Raw genomic sequence first — 26,823 nt, forward strand, 5'->3', positions numbered from 1 at the left:
TTACCATGAAGCTCTAGCTGTCCTGGAACTATGTAGTTAGGGCTAGCCTCGAACTCATAGAAATATGCCCGCCTCCACCTCCAAAGTGCTGCGATTAAAGGGGTGCCCTGCTATGTTTGGCTTTCATAAAGTCTTCTTTAAAGTTCTGCAATTTTCTCCCAGAAGTTGGAGATCATTTAGTTATTTAGTTGTTTGGCTTGTTTGTTTTGAGACAGTCTCACTTACATAGCCCTGGCTGATTTCAAACCCACAGAAATACTTAGTGCAAGATCAAATGTGTATGTGAAACCACAATAGCAGGCTATTCTCATTAACTCTACAAATTAGCACCTTTTCAACACTGTTCTCTTTACTATTCATTCTATATAATATTTCTTTCCTTCTATGTCTCTCAAAACATTTCATAGTTTTCTTTTAATAGACATGTCTCTTTGGTTATTTTTTTAGATTTGGGAATTCTGTTGTTAACAGTGGTAACATTTTTTCATATTTTTCTAATTGGCTACTGCTAGTATATTAGAATTTTTTTTTTTTTTATCTTATGCCTGGTAATTTCCCTCAGCTGTTTTGTTTTGAGACCCGTATCATATAGTTGATGCCTGCCCCAAATATAACAAAGCTGAGGCTCACCATAAACTCTTGATCTTCCTGCTTCCACCTCCTCAGTGCAGGCATTACAGACTTGTGCCACAATGCCTACCTACCCTAAACTCCCCATCTTCTTTCTGAGAAAGGATCTCACGTATCCCAGACTGACCTCAAACTCACTACATAGCTAAGATACTTAGACATCTGACATCACCTCCTGATTACAGGCATAAGAAATCATGCCCAGTTTATATGTACTGGGGATCCAACCGAAGGCTGCACAAATGCCTGGAAAGTACTCTGCCAACTATATTATATATTTGGCCAACACCTAAAAGTTACTTTAATAACTTTTAATTAGCTCCTTTGAGATTTCTAGGAAACAGTTACCTCAATGGTATCTCTCTGTGTGGTTTTTTTTTTCCTTTTTATTCAGTATTTTTGCATTGCTTTATTTTTCATATATTATATTGTCTAGAACAACCATCACTACTACCACCCTGAGACAGGGTTTCTTGGTATAGCCCTGGCTGTCCTGGACTTGCTCTGTAGAGGAGCTGGCCTCAAACTTAGAGATCCACCTGCCTCTGCCTACCAAGTGCTGGGATTAAAGGCATGTGCCACCATCCTCCAGCCACTTTTTTAAAACTTAGTAACAATGGTAAGAACAAATATTCTTTACCTCACTGTTGTGTTTATTCATAATGTAGCTTTGTACTTAGCCAGTTCTCATCATTGGCCATAGAATAGCAAATTAATTAGACAAGGTCCCTTCTCTTGGGGAAATATTTACTATGTTGCTTCCTCTAAGAAATCTGGTTAAGAAAGCTGGTAGGATGAAAGCAGCCTGTATCTCGGATGATCTTTCTAGAAAACTTTTAGACAGTCTAACTTATTTCACAAAATTACATGTGTACTTGCTTGGCTAGTACACAATTACCTTCTGTATGTTTAGGGACATAAACCTAAAACTTGCTTTGAAAGTTTTATTTCTTTGAACAACCAAACAATCTAAACCACTGCTTTTCAAACATTGCTTCTATTTTGAATGTGCCAGTGCTGTCTTCTAGAAAATACACCTTAAGGTATATCTACATAATGGATATATATATATATGTCTGTATATATATCCATTTCAAACAAAACAGAAACACCCTGCAGCTATGTAAGCTGACAGTTTGGTACTCTCGCTAGACAAAAATAGATTCAAAAGAAAGGACATCAATAAACAAAGTAGCAGATCCTGGAGAATGCCTTTGTCAGTAGAGGGGGAAAAAGATGCTTGATTTAACACAAAGCAGGCAAAACAAGAAACAACCAAAAACAGGAAAAAAACTAAAATTCACCACCATAGAAAAGGATTACATTTCTGAATCCCAGCAACTAAAGAGAAATGCATTAATATTAGGAAATACAATTAAGTGTGCTAATAGAACCAACTGTTTTTAATTAGCAGCTATACTTGCACACACACCACTATTTATGAGGGGTCCTTAATACTTCTTAAATGTATTTCAGAATTCCCCTGAGACATCAGCTGACAAATCACTGAACCAACTGCAGCAGGAGACAATGTAACCGGCTGGGGTTTGTGGTCCACTCTGACCTCCAAGCCACACTGCACAATTAAATGCTGAAGAACTCAGTAGGTGTTCCTCTTGGCTTTTGAGTGTTTGCAATACAAAAATATTATTAAGGGCCACTATCATGAGGTTGGAAAGATGGCTCAGTGGTTAAAAGTACTTACTGCTTCATATTAGGACTGGAGTTTGGATCCTGGCACCATCTGGTGGCTCACAAACACCTTTAACTCTAGTTCCAAGGGATCTCTGATGCCTGCCCCCACCAAACTCTCACTATCCCTGTCTGTCTGTGTCTCTTTCTCTCACACACACACAAAATAAATATAAGTATAATCATAATATAATTACAAATGCCATTTGTTTCAACATAAGCTTTAAGTTTATTAATCCTTTATCCTATACATTTTTTCTGAACACACTTAATAAAAAAAAATAACAATAATTCATGGGAATTAAGAGACCCCAAGGTGCTTTTTAGGAGGGTGGGGGACAGCTTTACAAATGTCAAATAAACAAAACAAAAACAAGAGAAACTGTTGTATTTCACATAGACAGACCATACTAACTAGGTTGATCAGCTAGAATTTATACTGGAACCTTCATTGTGTCAGTTCTCAAAAACATTCAGTGATAAGCTAGCTGGCTTGTTCTTTTCAGATAAGAATAGGGCAAGATGATCTGATTTAGAGCACACAATAAACCGAACCAAATTTGAAAGATCTGATGAGTTATTTTAATAGTAAACATATTCGTGAAAACTCAATTCAGGTTATCTGTCAGTCTCTGTATTTTTTCTCATATACCTTACTTGCCTCTTCATATACCAAACATCTAGGAAGTGAAGAAGATGGAGGATGGATGGACAGACATAGATAAAAACAGTCAGGCAGATATAAATGAATGGCATATATGCAAAGCAAAGATTTAGAAAAGTTCTTAATAGTTTATATAGACTCAAATGTTACAGACACACACATATGATTTTATTATGAGGTAGGGAAAAGCATGATGGTCAGAAACAAATGTTTGCATACTCTAACGTTCAAAATTAGGTTTGTATCCTACATAGGTTTGATTTAATTGATCCATTTATTTAATTCAAGGAGCATTTTTCTATCAAAAGTAGTAATAGCTAAGTAAGGTGTGGTAGCACTCACTGTAGTCCTGGCTAAGCAGAAGGCTTGTTAAAGGAGGATCTCTTGAGCCCAGGAGTGGGGAGACATAACCTGAGCAACATAGCAAGACCCCATTTCAAGAAAAAGAAACAAAAAGTATCAAGGTCTTAAAAAATTTTCTCTAGTCATAAGTATACATGAAAGAATAGTTAGTGACACTCCCTTCCCCCATGCACTGAATAAAACTGCAACAATCTGATACATCTTCAAAAGGCATTAATAGTATTAAGGAGATGGCTTTCTTTTACTCACCTGTAACCCTCTCCTTCTCAGAATACTGGAATCATCCATAACAAACGGCAGACAAAAAAAAAAAAAAAAAAAAAGCCACTCCCCAGACACCAACTACTAGCACCTACTCACTGCTGAATAGAGGTAAACAGTCCATTCAGAGCAGCAGGCTGTGCCCAGTAACCTAGGACACTGCTAACCCAGCCAGCATCAGGACAAAATTACCACCTAATACTAAAAAATACAGAAAGCTCTTACTAGAATCAAAGCAGAACAGAGAAAATGCTTGATATTTGCTTTTCTTTTCCAGACATAGCCTCCTTTGTCTGAAAGTATCTTAAATACCAAGGAAAGAACAAAGGTACTAGGAAAAGCAATTCCAATCTTTTCTATCCAGACTTCACTGCCTATTAAAAAGGTTTGGCAAACAAAACAAGAATCCCCACCTACAGCTACTAAGCTCATAAAATCGGTGTCACATTTCCCTTTCCAAAAATCAAACCGTTCTACATCCATTTCTTAGGGTAAAAATTCTTCTGAAATATAAAAACAAAACCATATTATTTTGTTGCCTGTTTTCAGGCTCCAACTGATTTATTAAAAAAAAAACACAGTTATTGTTTTGGCTAAGTCGGCAAAATTCCTTTCATCCTTTGTATAGACAAAGCAAATGTCAGATTCTTTCGATACTGTCACAGGCTCTTTTGTTTCTTTATCGCTAGATTCGCAGACCTTCCCTTCTTTGACAGTCCCAAAGCCTCTCCTCTCACCCCCGACCCAGAAGCCTGGACCACTGCTAAGGCTGGTCTCAGGGCTCTTTTATATCCTTGGGAGAAGAAACTTCACGTGTTGTGAGTTCTGAGCATGGATGAATTCATTCATCTATTCATCGCTGACAGTGCTGCCACAGGAAACGCGCCCCATTCCACCAGATGTCTAAAAAGACACAGCAACCAAAAGCTTAGCTTCACCAAGCTGTAACAAGCTCAGAATTATTTCTTTGGTCATTGCTTGCCATACTCAAAGCAGGACTTTAGCCAAGTTTAAAGGTATGTATTCCTTAATTCATGGATCAAGACACACCTTTTTAGATTTCAAGAGCAAGAAGGTTAGCTCTTACAATACTGTCACTTAAATATGCGTAAGTGTTTAAATTTTCTACCATTGTAGAAATTGTTAAAATCCTAAGAAAAATGGAAAATTGAAGCAAGTTGTTGATTCTTCTAATAAAACACATGGAAATTTGTGGGGGTAGGACTCTATTAGCAAGATGATTAATATATTATCTTTTAATTTACAACCATTGTTCTTCAAACTATAGGACATATTACAAAAAATTACTAAGTTCACAAAAGATTCCAGGAATTAATCCAAGGTATGCAACATGGTATATATTACTATCTCCCTATTTTGACAGAAAATGGTATGCACAGAATACCTAAATCAGCCTTTTTTATAACCTGGGGAGTAAACAAAGCCATAGTAGAGGGCAGCTTGAGTATGTATCCCACAAGAAGGAAAAGCTGCCCCTTCTATAGCTATGCCAGCTACAACCAAGTCTGGGGTTTAAAAGAAACTCTATTTAAAAGATCTTTTTCTGGTCCTCTTATAACTGACTACAGGAACACGGCAGCCTCACTGCTGAAAATAGCACAGAAAGCAAGATGCATCTCTCTTTCATTCATGAAAAATGTTTAAGTCCTTTAACACAACCAGCGTAGTCATTCTTGTGAAAGCTAATAAATCCAACCCCCTTCTTCCATTTGATGCTTTGTAAACAACTAAAGTGCATCTATGAGGAAAACAAACAAGACCTGAGCAGACAGCTGATTTGCATTGGGTATGCAACATGGTATATTACTATCTGCAAAATCACACTTTTAAAGCCACAGAATCTATCAAAATAACTACTAACAAAAACATACAAATATAAGCAGAAATCAAGATGGAAAAATTTCTAATTCATTCAAATCCCAATTTATAGAAATATTTTTAAGGCACATTATGATAAGCTGTTCAAATCAAGGATTCAAAACTCCTATTCATTTACTAGGGAATCACTTATTAGGCTAATTTCCTGAAACAGAGATGGAAAAAATTATAACAACACCAATCAGTAACAAACTTTTGAGTATATTCTAGAAAAGCTCAGATCCACAGTAGAAGCCAAAGAGAAGTAATGAACTAACTCCTCTTAACCTTTGTAGCACTTTGGTTTCTAGCTGATTTAGAACTTGTGTTAGTTCATTACATTGGGAAAACTACAAAAAGACTTCCAAGAAAAATGTCATATGGTTACTAAATAGTTAATGTTATAGAAAAAAGTGCTTGCTTCTAAAAGGATTTCATATTTAAGAATTGAAAATCTTTCAATTGAGCATGGTGGTACACACCTTTAATCTCTGCTCTCAGAAGGCAGAGGCAGGTAGAATCCTGTGACTTAAGGATAGCAGAGTCTACAGAGACAAGCAAACACTAAATAACAGCTCCTTTCCTTGATATTCAGAGACCGCCTTAACACAAAAGAGTAAATTATATTCTCCATCCCTTATTGGAACTTAATCTTCCAATCAGAAAGAATAATGCATTGTTTCTGAACATATTCCCCCTCAAATTCATTCTGACTAAACAGGAATGCAACTGCTTACCTTATAAAGTTGTTAGAAAGGACCATTGAAATGATAAAGATCAATGATTTTTTCAAAGTTCTTTTTTGAAATTTATCTTTTATTTCTGTATGTGTGCCTGTATGAGTTTATGTGCACCAAGTTTGTACAGGTGCCCACAGGGGCCAGAACTGTCAAATAATGTGTAATTAGGGTTAACAGTTGTTTGTGAGCTGCCATATGGCTGCTAGGAACCAAACCCCAGTCTCCAGCAAGAACATTAAGCACTATTAACCAATGACCCATCTCTCTAACTCCTACTCTTTTTTTTTTTTTAACATTTGTTTATTTTGTGTGTGGGAAGGGATATGTATGTGACAGCCTGAATAGGTTATCTCCTTCAACCATTCTAGACCTTAAGCTCAGATCACTGTTAGGCTTGGCAGTAAGAACTTCTCTTACTCAGTGATCTTATTGATGCTTCTTAAACATTTTGAGTATCTGATAGGACAGAATGTAACACAATGACTAAAATTTCCTCTTACAACTTGGATTCTGTTACATGATATTTGATCACAGTGTAAACCCCGAGATTGTGTTGTTGACTGGGAAAAAAAAAAAAAAAACTGTTTCTAGTTGTGGTGTGGCTCAGCCCTAGCACACAACTTTAATCCAAGAGCTTTCTGATTAAATTAAATAAAATCAATCATGGGTCAAGAGGCACAGCTTGACAGGGAGTGAACATAGGAAAAGAAAATCAGAGAGTAAGTGAAAATCAGAATGGATAGAAAGATGCACAGGAAGTAAAAGGTAGGGGCATTGAATTTAAGGAATTGTTGAGATAGCATGGAGAAAGAGAGTCTTTCTGGGGAATGTCAGCTGCTGGGTGCTTTTTCTGTCTCTCTGGGCTAGCAGGCTTTCACCCCAGAAACTGGCTCCCAAGACTTTATTGGTACAATCAAATGATTGAGATTTTGTTAGAATAGGATTCTTTACAACCTAACATTTTGTTAAAGTTTATTTTTTAAAATCTTTGCAACCTAATATTTAGTATTAAAATAGTATTTGTAATTACTAATTAAACTACAAGAAAGTGAAGATGAGTTATCAAAGAAGTAGGAAGAAACCCAAGACTGAATGGTATAAAAAGAAGCATTGTGAACAGTTAAACAACCTCCCTAGAGGCCCACTGACAAAGAAGATCCCTTGAATTTACAGTTTTGGAAGCCACTGGTATCTTTGTAATTTAAGGGGTGGGTCAGTGGTAGGACCCAACTCCAGAAACAGTGGGCTGCAGAATGAGTACAAGATGAGAAAATTAAGTAAATAAAAATATCTAGACAGTTTCCACTGAATTTTTAATTAATTTATTCAATATTTCATGTGTCTGAGTATTTTACATATATGTATATATGTGTCCCACAGGTGGCTCAGAACCATCTATAGTAAGATCTGGTGTGCAGGCAGAATGTTGTATAAATAATAAATAAATCTTTAAAAAAAAAAACCATAAAGAAAATAGCAAGTTTGTGGTGAGATTTTTGTCTCCTACAAATTTCAGAGATGCTAAGCCCATAAAGTATTACAAACAATGCTGCCTAAACAAGAATGATGCCAATAGACATGCTAACATGTTGGGGGATCTCGCCAGGCCAGAAAAGGTGTCAGGCACCCTTCTGGAGTTACACATGGTGGTGAGCCTCCATGTGGGTGGCAGGAATAAAACCTGGCTCCCTGAAGAGCAGACAACACACTCAATTGCTGAACCACTTCTCCAGCACCTCTACTTTGGTTTTAATTCCAATTTTGTATAAAAAGCTTGTAATGGGGGGGAGCAGCCTTACCAGGCCACGGTAGAGGACAATGCAGCCAATTTTGATGAGAACTGATAGACTAAGATCAGAAAGGAGAGGAGAACCTCCCCTATCAGTGGACTTGAGGAGTGGCATGCATGCAGAAAGGGGAGGGAGGGTGGGAGCGGGAGGGGAGGAGGGAGGAGCTTGTGGGGGGATACAAAATGAATAAAGTGTAATTAATAAAAAAAAAAAAAAGCTCATAATGCCTTGGAATTTCCTAAATGATTGCTTTTTGTTTAAATGAAGAGACTCCTACTGAAACTCTGAATAAAAATTAAGTACAATGATGACTTTCTTAGATCAGAAACTGAGAACTTTTTACCCCACTCCCCAGGCTACAGATTATGTGAATAATCAATCATGATTGTATGAATGAAGCCTTCATAAAAATCCTTGAACAAATAGACCCAGAGAACTCTTAGGGGTAAAGATAGGGCAGTGACTGGAAGCTGATGTGTCCAGAAAAGGCATGAAAGAAAGCTCCATGTTTGTTCCTGTTAAGAGCCTTGGCTCTGATGGTTGTAAAAGATCAGGTCAAGGACCAGCAACCTCAAAAATCCATTCAGTGGAGGACAGACATAGTGAAGTAGGCATTTATTTTGGGTTTGGCTAGACTGCAAAGGCAGCTATCTATAGTATTTTGCCCATTACAACAGTAGCTTTATGATTTTAAAGAAAAGGACAAGAGTAGGAAAACAGAAAATAGGCATATGCTCAGCAATCTGAGTAAGACTAGTTCTAGGTGCATTTTTGGTTTCACAGTGTTCTGCGGGGTCCTCCTAGCACCAGAAAAACGACCATTTCTATTCTAAGCATGAGACAACTGCATACAGAAAGCTGTAGAAAAGAAGTTAGTCAAAGAGAAGAGGTTTAATGGGACAAAATGAAGTTACTAAGGGTAACAACTGTGCCTTCCACCTTTAAATCCCCAATTTTAAAGGCAGTTGTGGTACACACAACACCCTCTTTATTTGGCTATTAATGTCTTTCCACTGTTACATGCTTTATAATAGATAGGTAAACACAGTATTTCCCTTTAGTTCTCTGAGCCATCCTACCAATTATTAAACCTAAAGAGGAATGAGGAGAACCACAGTCAGTGAGTCAGATGCACAAGAAAATGATCTGGGGGCTCACACCTCAGCCATTAAAGCTAGGCTTACAACCAAAAAAAACTTGGGGCTTGACATTTGCTTTTGAAATAAGGTACGTATTAGATTAAGCTTTCATTTGTGGAATCAAAGGCTAATTTCAGGTGGTGTTTAGACATGAAGTTGAACAATAGTACATTCAGTTGGCTTCTGCTAGAGAATATCTTGGTATGTAGGGAAAACATCCTACCAACCAAGTATCAAAAGTGTTCTATGTTGTGGTAAGTATGAAAAAGATAGTTTATAGGCATTCTTCTATCTGATCTGTAAATTTAATATAATTTTTACATTTACAAAAAAAAACCTTTTCTCTATATAAAAAAGCTCATCCTAAAATTTATATGAGAAGAAATAGAACACTAAAAACTTTTGAAATAGAAAAGAAGTAACTACTCCACCTAGTATTAAGCTTTACTTTTGGCTGGGCACAGTGGCTCAGGATGTTAGTCCTGAGCATTTGGGAGGCTGGCAAATATTTGAGTTCAAGGCCAGCCTGGCCTACAGAGTGAGTCCAGGACAGCCAGAGCAACACAGAGAAACCCTGTCTCAAAAATCCAAAACCAACCAAACAAACAAAAGATTAATTATTTGACTACAAAATGCTAATTATTTGAAAATATGGTAGTGACAGAATAGTCCATTATGTCAACAGAGCAAAACAAAGAAAAGAATCCAGACTTACTTAAGGGCTCTAATAAATAATTTCATACTGTCATCAATAGAAACAGAATAAAAGTTACAGAAGTAGGCAGATAATCCACTTTTAATAGTGGTGTAAAGTAATTCAGAAAAAAAAAAAAAAAACTGAGCTACCTCCTGTGGCAGGTACCTCCTGCCACAGGAGGTAGCTCAGTTGATAGTGCTTGCTTAGGATGCAAGAAGCCCTGGGTTCCATCCCCAGCACAACATAAAATTGAGCCTGTGATTCCAAGACTTGGGAGGTGGATACAGGAGAATCAGTAAATCAAGGTCAGTCTCAGCTACGCATTACGCCTGGTCTACATGAGAGACAGAAGGCTGAATGGATTGAAAGAGAGAGCATAAGCAAAAGAAACAGTCCTTTCAATAGTTTTAGAACAGATACCCACTGTTAAGCCATTGTTAAGAGAATCAAAAGAACTGAAGAGATGGCTCTAGGGGACAGAGAAATGTCTCAGCAGTTAAAAGCACTGGCTAGTCTTAACACTGTACCCAGGGTTCAAGACTCAGATTCAAAAGGAATATAAACTAAATCCATGTTCATGTTATATATAAAAAAAATTCAAAATATAAAACCATAACACTAGAAGAAAACACAAGAGAACATTTCTAGGATTTTGACTCGACAAGGACATTTTTGATATATCAAAAGCACAAAATCATAAATAAAAAAGTTATATATTTGATTTAATAATTGTGAAGTTTCAAGGGGCTAGGAAGATAACTCAGTTAAGAGGACTGCTCCTCCAGTGGACCAGGTAATTCCCGGCATATACACAGCATTTCACAACTATCCATAACTCTAGTCCCAGAGGATATGATACTGTCCTCTGTCCTTTGTGGGCACGACACACTCATGGAATACATACACACACTCAGGTAAAACACCCATACACATAAAATAACAACTATAACAATAATGGAAAATAAAATCTTTTGCTATGAAAATTCTTGTTAATGTATTTTTTCACAATTTATTCATTATATATCACGATTGAAGCCCCCTCCCTCAACTCTCTACATTCTCACCCTCCCTCCCTCTTACCCTAGTCACTGAAAGGGGGAGTCCTCCACCACTGCTACCTATCCATAACTTGCCAAGTCTCATCAGGACTGCCTGGATCCTCTTCCTCGATGGCCTGGCAAGGCTGCATCACCAGAGGTGAGTGATCGAAGAGCAGGCAACCTAGTTCATGACAGAGGAAGACCCTGTTCCCCTCACTGGGAGATCCACATAAAAACTAAGCTGCCAATCAGCCACTGGGCCTCTGAGCAGAGGGTCTAGATCCTCTCCATGTGTGATCCTCCACTGGTGCATCGGTCTCTGCAGGACCCCCTGGGCTCAGATCCTTTAGCTTTATTGGTCTCCTTGTGGGGCTTCTATCCCCTCCATGTCCCTCTATCCCCAACCCCTCTTCTTCCAAAAGACTCCCTGCACTATACCCAAAGTTTGGCCATAAGTCTCACCATCTGCTTCACCGTTCAGATGACCGTCCATAGTAGGCTCCCATCCTGTTTCCTCTCTTCTACCACTTCTGGTATCTATCCTGTTGGCCACTCTAAATGAGATTTAGGCATCCTCCCTTGGGTCCTCCTTAGTGTTTAGCTTCTTTAGGTCTGTAAAGGTTTCTCTGTGTAGCCTTGGCTGTCCTGGACTCACTTTGTCGACCAGGCTGGCCTCGAACTCACAGAGATCCACCTGCCTCTGCCTCCCTGAGTGCTAGTGGGATTACAGGCCTGTGACATAGCACCCAGCTAGGAAAATAATTTTTAAAGAAAGAAAATTAGGAATGTCTATTCTTTAAAAGCTATTGTTAGGAAAATCAAAACAAGAACTGAAGAGATGGCTCAGAGGGGTGGAGAGATGGCTCAGCAGTTAAGAGCACTGGCTGCTCTTCCAGAACAACCAAATGGCAGATCACAACTGTAACTTCAGTTCCAGATTTGAACTTCTCACACATAAATAATATGTAGGCAAAACACCAATGCACATAAAATAAAGACAAATCATTTTTTTTAAAAAAAGAGAGAAATGGCTCGATGGTTAAGAACATTCATTGTTCTTCCAGAGGACAAAAGCTCAGTTCCCAGCACCCATATCAAGTATCTCAAAGCCATTCATTCAAAGGGATCCAATGCCTCTGATCTTCTTAGGCACCCACTCATACACTCATACACACACACACACCCCAAGAAAAATGGAGAGACGGCTCAGCAGTTAAAAGCAAGTTTGGTTTCTAGTATCAACCTGATAGCTTAAAACCACCTGTAATTCCAATTCTAGAGAATCTGACATCCTCTTCTGGCCTCCATGGGCAACCAGACATGTAAGTGGTACAGAGACATGCATGCAGGCAAAACACGTGCATAAAATAAATCTTCAAGAAAAAAATTTTCAAAAGAAAAACAGGAGTGCAGTGATAAACTAAAGAGGGCATGTAAAAAGGCTAATACAGAGGAAGAGGGGAAAAGAGAGCTAAATAACACTAAGAATGCTTGAAAAGGCTACAGAGAAAACTATTTTATAGACTTAGTTAAAAATACATATAGCCAGGTGTGGTGGTGCATGCCTATAACCCCAGGGAAGCAGAGGCAGGCCGACCTCTGTGAGTTCAAGGCCAGCCTGGTCTACAAAGAAAGTACAGCCAAGGCTACAGAGAGAAACCCTGTATCAAAACAAACAAAGAACACACAAACACAAATATATATATACATACATACATACATGGGGTTGGGTGGGGGTTTGGTTTATCACACCAAACAGAGTGATAAAATGAACTCCATCCCCAAAAGCCCCAGTGCCAGCATGAAATATTTCCCTTAGAATTGCTGTTCAGAAGAGTCCACGAGATGCCAAAACAACATAAACTACGCCTCTCCCCTTAGCTGTTTCCTAGAACTTGAAGGTAAGAGCCTGCTGCTGAAGACACCATACAACTTTGGCCTCAGGATTTGGAGGAATCTGACTGAAACTAATGTTGTAACCTCCTTCCTGAGGACTAGCTATCAGAGTGTTTGAGGTGCTAGGCAAGCTATCAAGACTACTGATTGCCCAGCAATCAATAGTCTTAGGCAACAGTAAAGTCTATGAACCATAATAATGACCATCGGTTAAGATATTCCCAATGGTGCAAATGTGGTACTATTTATTATCTTGGGGATAACCAACAGCTGTTTAATTAGGCTTAGGGCCCTCTCATGCCCAGAAGTAAACCTAGCTAACTATCTGCTGGCTGGAGAGGTTAGAGACTCTTTAAAAGTATCTACTATTGCCATTTCCAAAACCAATGTAATTTCTAACAATATTCTAAATACTTACCTAAATACAGAGATAAATGTGGCTCTTATCCTCATGAAGGAAGCTTATCTTTGCAATAAACAGATGCTAGTACAGAGAACCACAACTGGTCAAAATGCAAGTAAGTGATGATGGGTATCAACCCTAATTGGTACAACTATAACACAATCCTACACATAAGACCCAGGAAACATCAAAGAACAGGAGTAGACCAAAAAAAGCCAGAAAAACATGACACTTGCTGCTAGACATTATTTTCTACACATGACCAAAATGCTACACTCACCAATTCTCAACAATATGATTGCCTTGAGACTGGAGATGATGACCCAGCTAAAAGCACTGTCTGTTCTTCCAGAAGACCTGAGTTCCATTCCCAACACCCATATGGTGGCTCACAACCATCTGTAACTTCACTTCCAAAAGATCTTAGAACCCGCTTCGGGCCTCCAAGAATACTGTATGCATATGGTACACAGATATACATGCAGGCAAAACACCATATATATTCAATAGAAGTAGAAAAAATTAATTCAGAACATGGCTACTGTTGCAAAGGATCATATCTGAATAACTACAGCTATGTGATCTGGCTATGTTGGTATAATACTCTTGTGGAATAGTATACAATTTACCCTTGTTCATTCAAACGTTGATTTCTCTACCCCACTGTCTGGCTTCAATCCTTATTCTAAACATCACCTATCTCAAGTTTGTGTAAACATGCTACCATTTGTTCTTTGTGTTGCCAATAAAAACAACCAGCCAATGCTGAGCAATGGAGAGAACAGGTTGGGACATCCTGGTCCAGAGGGAAGGAGAAAGAAGAAAGTGGGAGGAGAGGACCTGGAACATCAGGAGAAATGAACTGGACCTAAGGTATGACTAAAAAGCAAGTATAATGTAGAAATTTGAATGAAAGGAAGCTATGCGGGCTTGGAAGATTAGGATGGAGTAATTATTGCCCAGCATTGTGGTCTAGGTTAATTAAGTAAATCCTAGCCTCTGTGTGGTAATTTGGGTATACAGCTGGTTTAGAAATAGCTGCCGCTTAACTAAAAGATATATTAATAATACATATCAGTAATCAGTAGAATACAGACATGCCTTTAATCCCAGTAGACAGAGGCAAGGAGATCTATGAGTTCGAGGCCAGCCAAGTATACAGAAAGGTTCAGGTAAAGAAAAGCTTAAGTCCTAGCATGGTGGTACACACCTTTAACCCTAGAACTCAGGAGACAGGCATGCAGACCACTGAGTTCTAGTCGTTCTGTTCAGGCAGTTTGGTTGAGAGTGAGCTGAAAGGTAGCACAGTGGAGCTGAGTTCATGGCAGTTGGATTTATGGAATTCAGAGGCAGTTTTTACTGAGAGAGTTTTATTAAGAAAGACTGAAGAAAGAACAAGCTAGACATGAGTGAAGAAAGAACAAGCCAGAGAATGAGAAGGAGCCAGAAGACTAAAACAGATTGCTAGAGTCAGTCTGAAGCCAAGCAAAGCAATTCAGTCAGAGGCCAAAAGAGAAATCAGACTAAATCAGTCAGCTAGGGGAGGTATTTGAGCCAGAACAGCTAAGTTGAACCAGCCAGCCAGAGTTCAGAAAGAAGTAGAAAGGGTGAGCTTATTATAAGACTAAGAGGCTGAAAACATTCTAGGCCTAGATTAGATTGTATGAAGGCTAGAAGCTTCCAGGACTACACCTAGGTTAGCAGACCAGGCAGCAAGCCTCAAGGATGACAATTAACTCATGCAAATAAAAGTTACTTTAACAATAATTAAAAAAAAATAAAAAATAAAAAAAAACATGGTTGGGCTGGAGAGATGGCTCAGTGGTTAAGAGCACTGGCTGTTCTTCCAAAGGACAGGGTTCAATTCCTAGCACACACATGACAGCTCACTGTCTCTATCTCCAAGCTCTGACACCCTCACACATATAATGTACATGAAATAAAAAAATAAAAAATAGTTGCTTAAATACTTACACAACATCAGCAATAAAAAGAATCAATTGTTACATGCAACTTTTTCAAAAAATTCTCAAAAAAATTGAAAAAATTTAATATGAAAATATAAATTCTCAAAAAATGTGTTGAATATACACTGGGCATGGTGCCCACACCTGTAAGCCCAGCACTTGGGGAGGCAGAAGCAGGCAGAGCTTTGTGAGTTCCTGGCCAGCCTGAATCCAGGCCAGCCAAGTCTACACAGAGAAACCCTGTCTAGTAAAAACCATAAAACAAAAACAAAAAGTCAGATAAAAATAAGTCTATATAGCATGATTCCAGAAGCCAGGTGGTGGTGACACGCACCTTTGTTCCCAGCACTTGGGAGGCTGAGGCAGGGGGATTTCTATTAAGTTTTCAGAAAGATCCCCTAGGCCTCCAGGGTTTCTGGCAAGGGGTGTCACTGGACAAATGCATGTAGATTCAAGAGAGAAGTCCAAGGTAATCTCTTGCCATTGGAAATGAAGTGAGGATCTGCCAGCTCCAGGTCCCGCAGCAAAAATTACAAGCTGTTTCTGTCTGATCAACCAGAGGCAACAAGCAAGTAAAGAAACTGCAACTTAGTACTGCTGATCTCATGCACACTACTGAAGGCCACAGAGAACCTCTTGCCCTGTCCCCAAAAATTCAATGTTACTGGTATTTATGGTCCTTTGCCTTCAGGATAGATAGTAGGAATGATCTTGGGAAAGAGTGGATTAACTTCCCAAGGATTCATTGTGGATAAAGGCATTATGAATGAAAATTTCAAGGAAGAAATTAAAATCATAGCATATGTAAAAATGAGATAGAATTGCTCAGCTGCTACTGTTTCCCTATATTAAGGGTAAAGACACTCCAATACAAAGATCAAGGATTTGGGAAGACTGGAAAATGTGTGCTGTGGCAAACAGTAGCTAACGATCAGAGACCAAATTTAAAACTGCAAGTAAATGAATGGTATTGAAATAGGTTTGGTGCATACAGGAGTTGACATGACTACCATTTCCAAAAGGTCCTGGAATACAGAATGGCCACTTCAGAAGTTTGTTACAGTTTATAGGAATTGGTAAATTATCTCAAATAAAACAAAGTGTAGGGTGGGCTAAATGTGTGGGACCAGAAGGTAAAATAAGGAAGTTGAGCTATTATGTGGGTGACTTAACCATAAATTTAATTGAAAGAGATCTTTTTAAACAATAGGGTACTACAATTAAAATCCCTGCAATCCCAGAGATAACTCATGATGACATTAGGGACAAAATGGTAGATGGTCCTGGAAAAAGTGCATTGATATGTGTCATCAAAAACAATAACGACTGTGCCAAATGTCCAAACCAGGCCATCACAGGAATTGAGTTTCCATATTTATAAAAGGGACCACTGATAAAATATCAACAGTTCTACCCTTAAAATGGTTTACTGACAAGCCTGTGTGCATAGATCAATGATCCTTAACTAAGGAAAAACTACAGGCACTTGAGTAGCTGTTCCAAGATCAGCTGGAAGATCAACATATAGAAAAGTCTATCAGTCCTTGGAAATGCCCTGTATTTGTAACAAAAAGAAAATCAAGAAAATGAAGGCTGTTAACAGATATAAAAGTGATGAATGAAGTAATTCAACCAAACGGGTCCTTTACAGCCTGAAATTCCTTTACCTTCTTTATTACCTAAGTCATGGCCTATGATTGTAATTGTTTTAGAAGACTGATTTCTCAGTGGCTACTTATAATAACAGTGGTCCAGTAAAAATATATCATTGGAAAGTTCTTCCACAAGGAATGTTAAGTAGTCAACTTTATGTCAATACTTTGTGCAACAACAAATACATCCTAGTATTTCTAGAAATTTCTAGGGAATTTCCTCAATCTCTTATCTGTCGTTACATGATATTTTGTTGGCTGCTTTTGATACAGATACTCTAGAGAAAATGTTTAAGGAAACACACACAAAAAAGCCAGAGGATAAATATTGCTCCTGAAAAACTACAAAAAGAGATTGCATTAACTATTTGAGTTATAAAATAAGTCAACAAAAATTTCGACCATAGAAGGTACAGATGAGTAGCCATCAATGGCAAACTCTTTAATGATTTTCAAAAATTAATAGGGGATATAAATTGGCTAAAGCCTACATTGAATTAACAACTGATGAGTTAAGTGATGTTTCAAATGTTACAAGGAAATTCGGACTTAAACAGTCCAAAATGGTTAACAGCTGAAGGAAAAAAAAAACATTAACTCTGGTAGTACAGAGACTGCAAGATCATAAACTTGATTATATTTTGGTTATTTTGTCTTCAACTCATACTCCTACCGGGCTCATTATGCAAAAGAAAGCTAGTATTATGGAATAGATCTTCTTAGCACATAAACAAAGTAAAAGAAATTAAACACTTATATAGAAAAGTCTTCTAAATTAATCATAAAAGGTAGAATAAGGCTACATCAATTTTCAGGAACAGACCCAGCCAAAATTTTAATGCCTCTTACTAATCCTGAGATTATATCATTATGGGTAATCAATGAAAATTAGCAAAGATCTTGTAGTAACTATTTGGGAGAAATTAATAACAAATAAGCTAAAAGTATCTGCAGTTTATAAAAAGAACTAATTAGATTCTCCCACATATTATAAAGGGAACATAAATTCCTGAAGCAACTATATATTGATGAAAATAAGTTGAGAATGGCAGGCTATAAGTCAAAATAAGTAATTCAAAGCCCATATCAGAATTATATGCAATCCTTATGGTATTAGATTTTCCTGAATCTCTTATTACATAATAATATGCAGAAAGAGTTGTTTTACATATAAAAACTGCTAAATTTATTCCTGATGATTCAGAATTAACTTTGTTATTTATGCAACTGCAATAGGCAACCAGAAATAGAAACTACCCATTATATATTACTCAAATTCGGTCTCATACAGGTTTGACAGGTCCACTGGCCCAAGGAAATGAGGAAATTGACCAATTACTAGTAGAAAATGTGTTAGAAGCCTCAAAAATTCAAGAAAAATAGCATGTTATCAGTAAAGGTTTAAGAAAAAAAAAATTCTATCACCTGGCAACAAGCCAAGGAAATTATAAGAAAATGTCCTACTTACTCTCTGTATAACCAAACAGGTAACCCAATGGTTACCAAAAGAAATAAAATATGGAAGATGGATGTGTTTCATTTTGCAGAATTTGAAAACTAAAGTTCGTATAACATACCATTCACACATATTCAGGGTTTCTTTGGGCAACTTCCTTGATTTCTGAATTGCTGAGAACATGGAGGCTTGGCTTAAAGGTAGTCCAACAAGAATTCCCCCATGTGCCATAAGGAGAGTGCATCCCAACAAAGCTCCTACACTCAGGACTCTTCCAAACCTCACCTCACCTAGTTCTCCTTCAAGAAGTAGAAGTTTCTGGTTTCTTTGAAGACTCTTGAATCATGTGTTTTTGCTAGAAGCTGTCTTGTGAGAGTCATGTGACGGATGTGTTGCTGGAGGCTGCTTATGAAAGGGCACGTGATGTTGTGCTGTGAGCTCTCTCCTGGGAGGGGTGTGACCTTGGCCGGCTGAGAACATCCGTGGGTGGGCTCTGAGGAGAGGAGATACATAGAAGCCCACGGACAGTGAGACACGCCTTTTTGGATCAGTATCACTGTGTTGATCTTCACGCTTCAACACTTGACTTCGAAGAGAGAACATTCCAGAGAAGTTCTCAGGGCAATCCAACTGAGTCTTTTGGCTTTCACTGTCCCAATCTTCTGAATCATGCTGATTCATGTTGCTGTTTGGTGTTGGCCTTTGGACTGGACTGCTGGTATCCAGACAATGAAGAGTAGACTCATCCCAAAGAACTACTTCTAAAAAGGTCTACAACCCCTTTTACCTAATAACCTTCGTTCTCTCTTACCTCTGGTCAATGGGTGAAAAGGAGATAGAAGTGTTTAGGAATCCTAAATTAAGTAGGTTTGGTAAAAAATCTGCAGGTGTATTTAGCTTGTTTATCTGTATCCTTAAAATACCATTTATAATAAACCGGACAATATGTAGTTCCTGGGGTTCCATAAGCCTAGCAAATTAATAAAGGCTAAACACACAGTCATGAAAATACAAATTTGTAGCTAGTCAGTCAGAAATTACAGGGTCCAGACAGACAGCTAGTATCTAAATTGGAGGCACACACTACAGCACTGATGGGACTGACCCCTCAAAATGTGGGTCTTCAAATAGTCTATGGCACAGAAGTAGTCTCTGTAGGAGAAACTGAAATGAGTTTTCCCTTAGTAACTTCACCTTAATGAAAAAATGTCAAAATAACAAGGATCCCAAAATAGCATATCATATTCAATATGCATATATTAAGCAAGAGTTCTTCCACTGAAATTATATTCCCAGTCCCATTGCAGGGGATATGAGGGGAGTTAATATTTCTTACAAAATTTATCATGGAGAATTCATTATTCAACAAGTATACGTAGTGGTGATTAGGAAAAGAAAAATAGAGGTCTGTGTGACATCATGCCAGGCTGGTAATGACATCCTGAAACAAGCTTTTTATATGGGCAGGATTATCCAGTTAGATATAACACATACCTAATTTATATCCTAGAAGTTCTTTACTCCTTAAATAACTATTATTATTATGTAACAGATACACTTGTGTAACTAGAAACACAACAAAGGAATGATATACTCCTTACCAATTAAAAAAAAAAAATGACTTCTCAAAATAAGAAAGGGCCAGTGAAGACAGCTCAGGGTTAGGTAAAGGTGCTTGCTGTCCAGTCTGATGATGACCTAAGTTTGATCCTCAAGACCCACACTATAGAAGGAAAGAACCAATTCTCACAAGCTACCTGGGAATCTTGGGACCTCCATACAAGCATGGTGATAAATGCGCACACACACACAACCCTTGACAAGTCCCTCTCAGTAAATACTTGAAATATTTAGATGAGAGAGAAGTCCAAACATCCCTAAACAAACACATTATGTCAGTGGTTCTCAACCTTCCTAAAGCTTCGACCCTTTAACACAGTTCCTCATGTTGTGGTGACCCCCAACCATAAAATTATTTCATTGCTACTTCATAACTGCTCTGCTATTGTTATGAATCATAATGTAAATATCTAATAAGCAGGATATCTGATATGAGTCCCAACGGGGTCAAGACTCACAGCTTGAGAACTGCTGCAAGTATTTGCTTCATTAAAGGCTTTTGCTTATCTGTTTTCCAGACTGTAATTAAGTCTAACCTCTGGCAAGTTACCTCCCAGATAACTATAGCTAGAACAATTCTAGATTGCTTTTAGTTACTTTTTAGGTCCAGGAATTTTATTTGAGACAGAGTATTATATATCCCAGCCTGGCTTCTGATTATAAAGCTGAGGAAGAGCCTGAAGTTCTGCCTCCATCTCCTGAGTGCAGGAATATAAGCATGTGCTACTACATCAGGATTATGGAGTGCCAAGGTGACAACCAAGGAGTTCCTGCATGCTAAAAAGGCCTCCACCAACTTGAGATACATCTCCAGCCACCTTTTAGTCACTTTAAACATCATAATCAAAATATAATTTCTATAAATGTTACATTTTATTACTTTGAAATTGGATGTTGAGGGCTGAAGAGATGGTTTAGCGTTAAGAGAACTGTGTGCTCTTCCAAAGGACCTGGGTTCAAATCTTGGCACCCACACAGCAGTTCACAGCTGTCTATAATTCCATTTCCAGGGGACCTCATATCCTCACACAGATATACATGGAGGCAGAACACCAATGTAAATAAAATAAAATTATTTTAAAAAGTTGGATGGTCATTCCATATGATCTTGCTATAAACTAAAAGCTCTCTAGAGGCTTTGTTCTATATATAATGACTAACAAATTCTCATTTAGATTTTTTTTTTTTCAGATATATCAGCCAGAGCAGGAGGGACATTGAAATACATTTCATGGGGGGGTGGGGGGCGGGCTTTTTTGCTATTTCTGTTGTTGTTGAGGTCCAGCTTTAGTCTATGGTGAGCAGACAGGATACAAGGCATTATTTCAATCTTCTTGTATCTGTTGAGGCTCACTTTGTGACCAACCATATGGTCTATTTTGGAGAAGGTTCGATGAGGTGCTGAGAAGAAGGTAAATTCTTTTGTGTTTGGGTGAAAGGTTCTGTAGTTGTCTGTTAGGTCCATTTGATTCATGACCTCTGTTAGAGACATTGTTTCTTTGTTTAATTTGTTTTGTTGACCTGTCCTTTGTTTGAGAGTGGGGTGTTGAAGTCTCCCACTATTAATGTGTGGGAATCTATGTGTGGTTTCAGTTTTATTAATGTTTCTTTTACAAATGTGGGTGCCCTTGTATTGGTGGCATAGATGTTCAGGATTGTGGTGGAATTTTCCCTTGATGAGTATGAAGTGTCCTTCTCTGTCTCTTTTTATTAATTTTGGTTGAAAGTCTATTTTATCAGATATTAGAATGGCTACTCCTGCTTTCTTCTTGGGTCCATTTGCTAGGAAAACCATCTTCCAGCCCTTTACCCTCAGGTAATGTCTATCTTTGTGACTTAGGTGTGTTTCTTGTATGCAACAGATTTTTGGGTATTATTTACGCATCCATTCTGTTAGTCTGTATCTTTTTATTGGAGAATTGAGTCCATTGATGTTGAGAGAGATTAATGACGAGTGTCTGTTAGATCCTTTGATTTTGATGTTGGCTGTGGTCATAAGTTTGTGTGCTTGTTTTTGTTTTGCTGTAGTGAGGTTAATTATTTCCTTTGTTTTCAAACAACTGCCTTGGGAAAGATTCTTGGGAAAGAATCTTCACCAACCCTCTATCTGACAGAGGGCTAATATCCAGTATATATAAAGAACTTAAGAAGTTAAACAGCAACAAATCAAGTAATCCAATTAAAAAATGGGGTACAGAGCTAAACAGAGAATTCTTAATATAGGAATATCGAATAGCAGAGAAACACTTATAGAAATGTTCAATGTCCTTAGTCATCAAGAAAATGCAAATCAAAACACCCATCAGAATGGCTAAAATAAAAAACTCAAGTGACAACACATGCTGGAGAGGATGTGGAGAAAGGGGAACCTCTTCCACTGCTGGTGGGAATGTAAACTTGCACAACCACTCTGAAAATCAATCTGATGTTTTCTCAGACAGTTAGGAATAGTGCTTCCTCAAGATCCAGTTCTACCACTGCTAGGCATATATCCAAAAAAAACGCTCTCAAGTATAGACGCTCAAGTATACAACAAGGACATCTGCTCAACCATGTTTGTAGCAGCTTTATTTGTAATAGCCAGAAGTTGGAAATAGCCCAGATGCCCCTCAGTTGAGGAGTGGATACAGAAATTGTGGTACATCTACACAATGGAATATTACTCAGTGATAAAAAACAAAAACAAAAAACAAAAACAAGGAAACCATGAAATTTGCACGTAAATGGTGGGAACTGGAAAAAAATCATCCTGAGTGAGGTATCCCAGAAGCAGAAAGACACACACGGTATATACTCATCACTCGTAAGTGGATACTAAGGAAGCTAATCAGGAAGGAGGATTCTGGCTAAGATGCTCAGTCCCCATTCAGAAAGGCAAAGAGGATGGACATAGGAAAAGGGAGAAAACAGGGAACAGGAAAGGGGCCTACCACAGAGGGCCTCTGAAAGGCTCTACCCTGCAGGGTATTGAGGCAGATGTTAAGACTCATTGCCAAACTTTGGGCAGAGCACAGGGAATCTTATGAAAGAAGTGGGAGATAGTAAGACCTGGAGAGGACAGAAGCTCCACAAGGACAGTGACAGATCCTAAAAGTCTGGGCACAAGGGTCTTTTCTGAAACTGATACTCCAGCCAAGGACCCCTCATGGAGATGGCCTGGAACCCCTGCACAGAGGTAGCCTATGGCAGTTCAGCATCCAAGTGACCTCCATAGTAATGGGGACAGGGACTGTCTCTGACAGGAACTGATTGGCCTGCTCTTTGAACACCTCCCCCAAGGGGGGAGCAGCCTTACCAGGCCACAGAAGAAGACAACAGCCACTCCTGATGAGACCTGATAGACTAGGATCAGAGAGAAGGGGAGGAGGACCTCCCCTATCAGTGGCCTGGGAGAGGGACATGGGTGAGGAAGAGGGAGAGTGGGATTGGGAGGGGAGGAGGAAGGGAGGCACAGGGGGGATACAAAGTGAATAAACTGTAATTAATGAAAATAAAAATAAAAAAGAAATACATTTCAATGCTATAGGAAAGAAGAAGGTAAACGTACCCCCAAACATAAATATCCACCTATTTACAAATAGGTAAATGTACCATCAAATACAAATATCCAACTGGAAATTTTTAGGCACTGGAATAAAAAAAGCTTGCCTGGGGTTAGAACAGGTGAGTAAACAACTAAGGAAAGAAGAGAACAGGAGAAAATGAAAGGCAGATTGCTGGGAGAAAATAATGAACTCTTCCCTTGAGGCCTCCACCTGTTACTGATTACAGAATCTCCCAGAGATATGAAAATCAGAGGACTGTTCAGACTCCTATAAAATACCACACATTGGGCTGAAGAGATGGGTCAGCACTTAAGAGCACTTGATGCTTTTGCAGAGTTCCTGTGTTCAGTTCCCAACACAGTGGTTCACAACCACCTGTAACTCCAGTTCCAGGGGATCCAAAAAGCCTCTTCTGGCCTCCCTGAGCACCATGCACACATATGATATTATATATAAATATGTTTATATATAATAATATATTTACATAACATAATATATACCATATATTGATATATGGTATATATCATATATCTGTATAATGTCCACATAGATCATATATTCATTTATATGATATATCATATATATCACATATGATATATGATGTATCACAATATGTAATATAAATACCACAATATATATCATACATATATATATGCAGGCAAACACACATAGAAAATAAAAACATCTTTAAAAAACCCTTTAAGTGCCGTTTATTTACATATAAGTTAACCACATTCCTCTATATACTTTAAATAGGCTCTAGATTACTTATGATGTCTATTATAATGTCAATGCTATATGTGTTTATTATTGTTTGTAGAATGAAAACAAAAAAATGCCTAGTCCAGTGCTAAGCACAGATAAAGCCATCAAAGCCACAATACAAATGGTGAGATAAGAACTGTGTGCACAACTCACACTTCATTCAAATGGCCTTAGAGTAGTGCTTGGTATACAGCAAATTCAAGTTTGTCATCTTAAAACGTCCTAAAACTTTCTAAAATACATTTCACTTCGAGTTCGACTCACAGGATTCAGGACTCATGAATATAGAGAACCAACAATAACAAGAAGCAAGTCAGTGTAAAAAATAAAGATAATAAAAGTTTTCAGTTTTTAAAATGGGCAAAAAATTCAGAGACTTCTTTAAAAAAGGATACAGAATGTCCAATAAGCATATGAAAAGATGATTAACATTGTTTAGTTATTAAAGAGATGAGTAAAGTAACAAAATACTCTTATCTAGATGACTAAAGTCAAAATGACAGCTAAAAATAACAAGAAACCAAAATTGCTCAAATGATAGTTACCATGCAGTTATTCCATGCCTATATAAATGCACACACACACTCATGCAAAAGAAATAAAAACACATGCCCACATAAAAATCTATACATCAATTTCATAGCAACATTATTCATAGTTGTCAAAAGGTACCAAGTACCTAGCAAATGATAAATACACAAAATATGATATATCTATAACAAAAGATTATGTTAAAACAAAAATTCAATACTGACACATTCAATATGAATGAACCTTAAAAAAAAAAAACATCTGAAGTGGGAGAAAAAGACAAACATAAAGGCCACATTTCATATAATTTAATTTATATGACAATAATCAAAGCCATAAACTGATATGCAGAACAAGAAAAGCTATTGCTGTAGAAAAATACATCTGAAGCTGCCTAGAACTAGGAAAACTGCATATGAGAAAATGATCTTAAAAGGCTGCAGTGTTTCTTTCTAAATGTTGTAATACTGAATAGAATGAGAGCTACACATATCTGTAAAATACACATTAGACGAACAGTACGGTGTAAATTATGTATCGATATGTTCTATTTTTAAAGAACATAATTCAGAAATATAGTCAGCACTACATTTCCAAGAGTTCTGAATTCAGTGGTGCCAGGAAATCCTCTGATACAAAGATTACCTTTTTTGATCCAAAGATTCTACCTGATATAGAAATTGTTCCTTCATCTGCCCCCACTTCCCAGGACAAGCAACAGAGAGAACATTTTGACCCAAAAAGTTTATCCCAAGATATAGACAGCTAATATTACATTCAAAGTTTTCTGTTGATGTGTCCTCAAAATCACTAATATTCCTTGACAAGCAGAAGACTATGAGATTAGCAAGATGGCAGGCGATGGAGTGAAGACTAAATTTCTTAACCTTTGTAAAGACCTGCCTACCACACAAAGCCTAGACAAATGGAAGACAAGACTAGAGAAATGACTCGGTGGTTAAGATCAATTATTGCTCTCCAGGAAACCTGAATTCAGTTCTTGGCAGCCACTTCAACAGCTTATTACCACCTGTAACTCCAGATTCAAGGCATCTGACACCCTCTTCTGACCTCCACTGGTATCCCTACCCACACACAAAATAATTAAATAAATCTTTAAAATGAACAAAGTACATTCTTTTATCCACAAAGTGTCCACTATCAGCCAGAGCAGCGGACAGAAGCAACACAACTTTATATGATCTTTAATTATTTATACATAACGTTTTCCCAGAAAAATTTCATTAACGTTACAAACACACTCGCCAGTTGCTACACAGAGAAACTCTGTCTTCAAAAACCAAAAATAGTTAAAATCATACTCAATTATTCTCTTGATAATCACTAATCAGTACAAGGTATAAAGAGATCAGAACATATGTAATTAAAATTTCAAACTTATTCACTTTGAGAAATTACTATCCTAAAAATGAAAACAGAACAAACATCAATGATTGGATCAAAGATTCATTCCTAGAGCAACCCCAAGTCTTTACACTTACCAAGCCAGCAGTAAGGGAAGGTGCAGACTGTCCAAGAGATTGGTTTCTCATTCTAACCAGGTTTGATGCTTCTCCCGTAGACTGCCAAGTTACCTGTCCCACACTGCTGTGTACACTGCTGGACAAAGGGAGCAGCTGCTTACCTTCAAACACAAGGCAGAAAACAGTCATATAATTATATGTTGACAAATGAATGAAAGAATAAACACAATGATGTCAGGTGGAAAATAATATTGTTGACACAAACCAAGAGAGGAGGTTCATCCTTATCCATGTTAGAATTTGAAAGACGTGCAAATGGAATAACTAAAGCAGGTCGAGTATATTCAGTTCTCAGTAATATTCACCACCATGTTAACGCCACATTTTAACCCTTAAACTAGCAGTCTTAAAAGGTTTTTGTTTTTGTTTGGGGGGAGGGGGTGTCGTTTTTTGGTTTTTTGAGGCAGGGTTTCTCTGTGTAGCCCTGGCTGTCCTGGAACTCACTCTGTAAATCAGGCTGGCTTCACACTCAGATGTGCCTGCCTCTGACTCCCAAGTGCTGGGATTACAGGTGTACACCTCTGGCTTAAGAGTTTTCTGAGCTCTCCTA

At 37.9% G+C, this 26,823-nt stretch overlaps 1 protein-coding gene across 6 annotated transcripts in view; it reads right to left on the minus strand.

Moving 5' to 3' along the window:
- Mast2 (microtubule associated serine/threonine kinase 2) overlaps positions 1-26,823 on the minus strand; it is a 161,096-nt gene that overhangs the window by 102,429 nt on the left and 31,844 nt on the right. For all 6 annotated transcript variants that reach the window (XM_055618483.1, XM_055618482.1, XM_055618481.1 and 3 more), the window contains exon 3: positions 26,232-26,374. In XM_055618483.1, coding sequence (XP_055474458.1) covers positions 26,232-26,374 — 143 coding nt within the window. The remainder of the gene's footprint in view (positions 1-26,231; positions 26,375-26,823) is intronic.

This window comes from Psammomys obesus, unplaced genomic scaffold, assembly GCF_907164565.1.
Source record: "Psammomys obesus unplaced genomic scaffold, mPsaObe1.curated_primary_1811, whole genome shotgun sequence".
Classification (NCBI taxonomy): domain Eukaryota; kingdom Metazoa; phylum Chordata; class Mammalia; order Rodentia; family Muridae; genus Psammomys; species Psammomys obesus.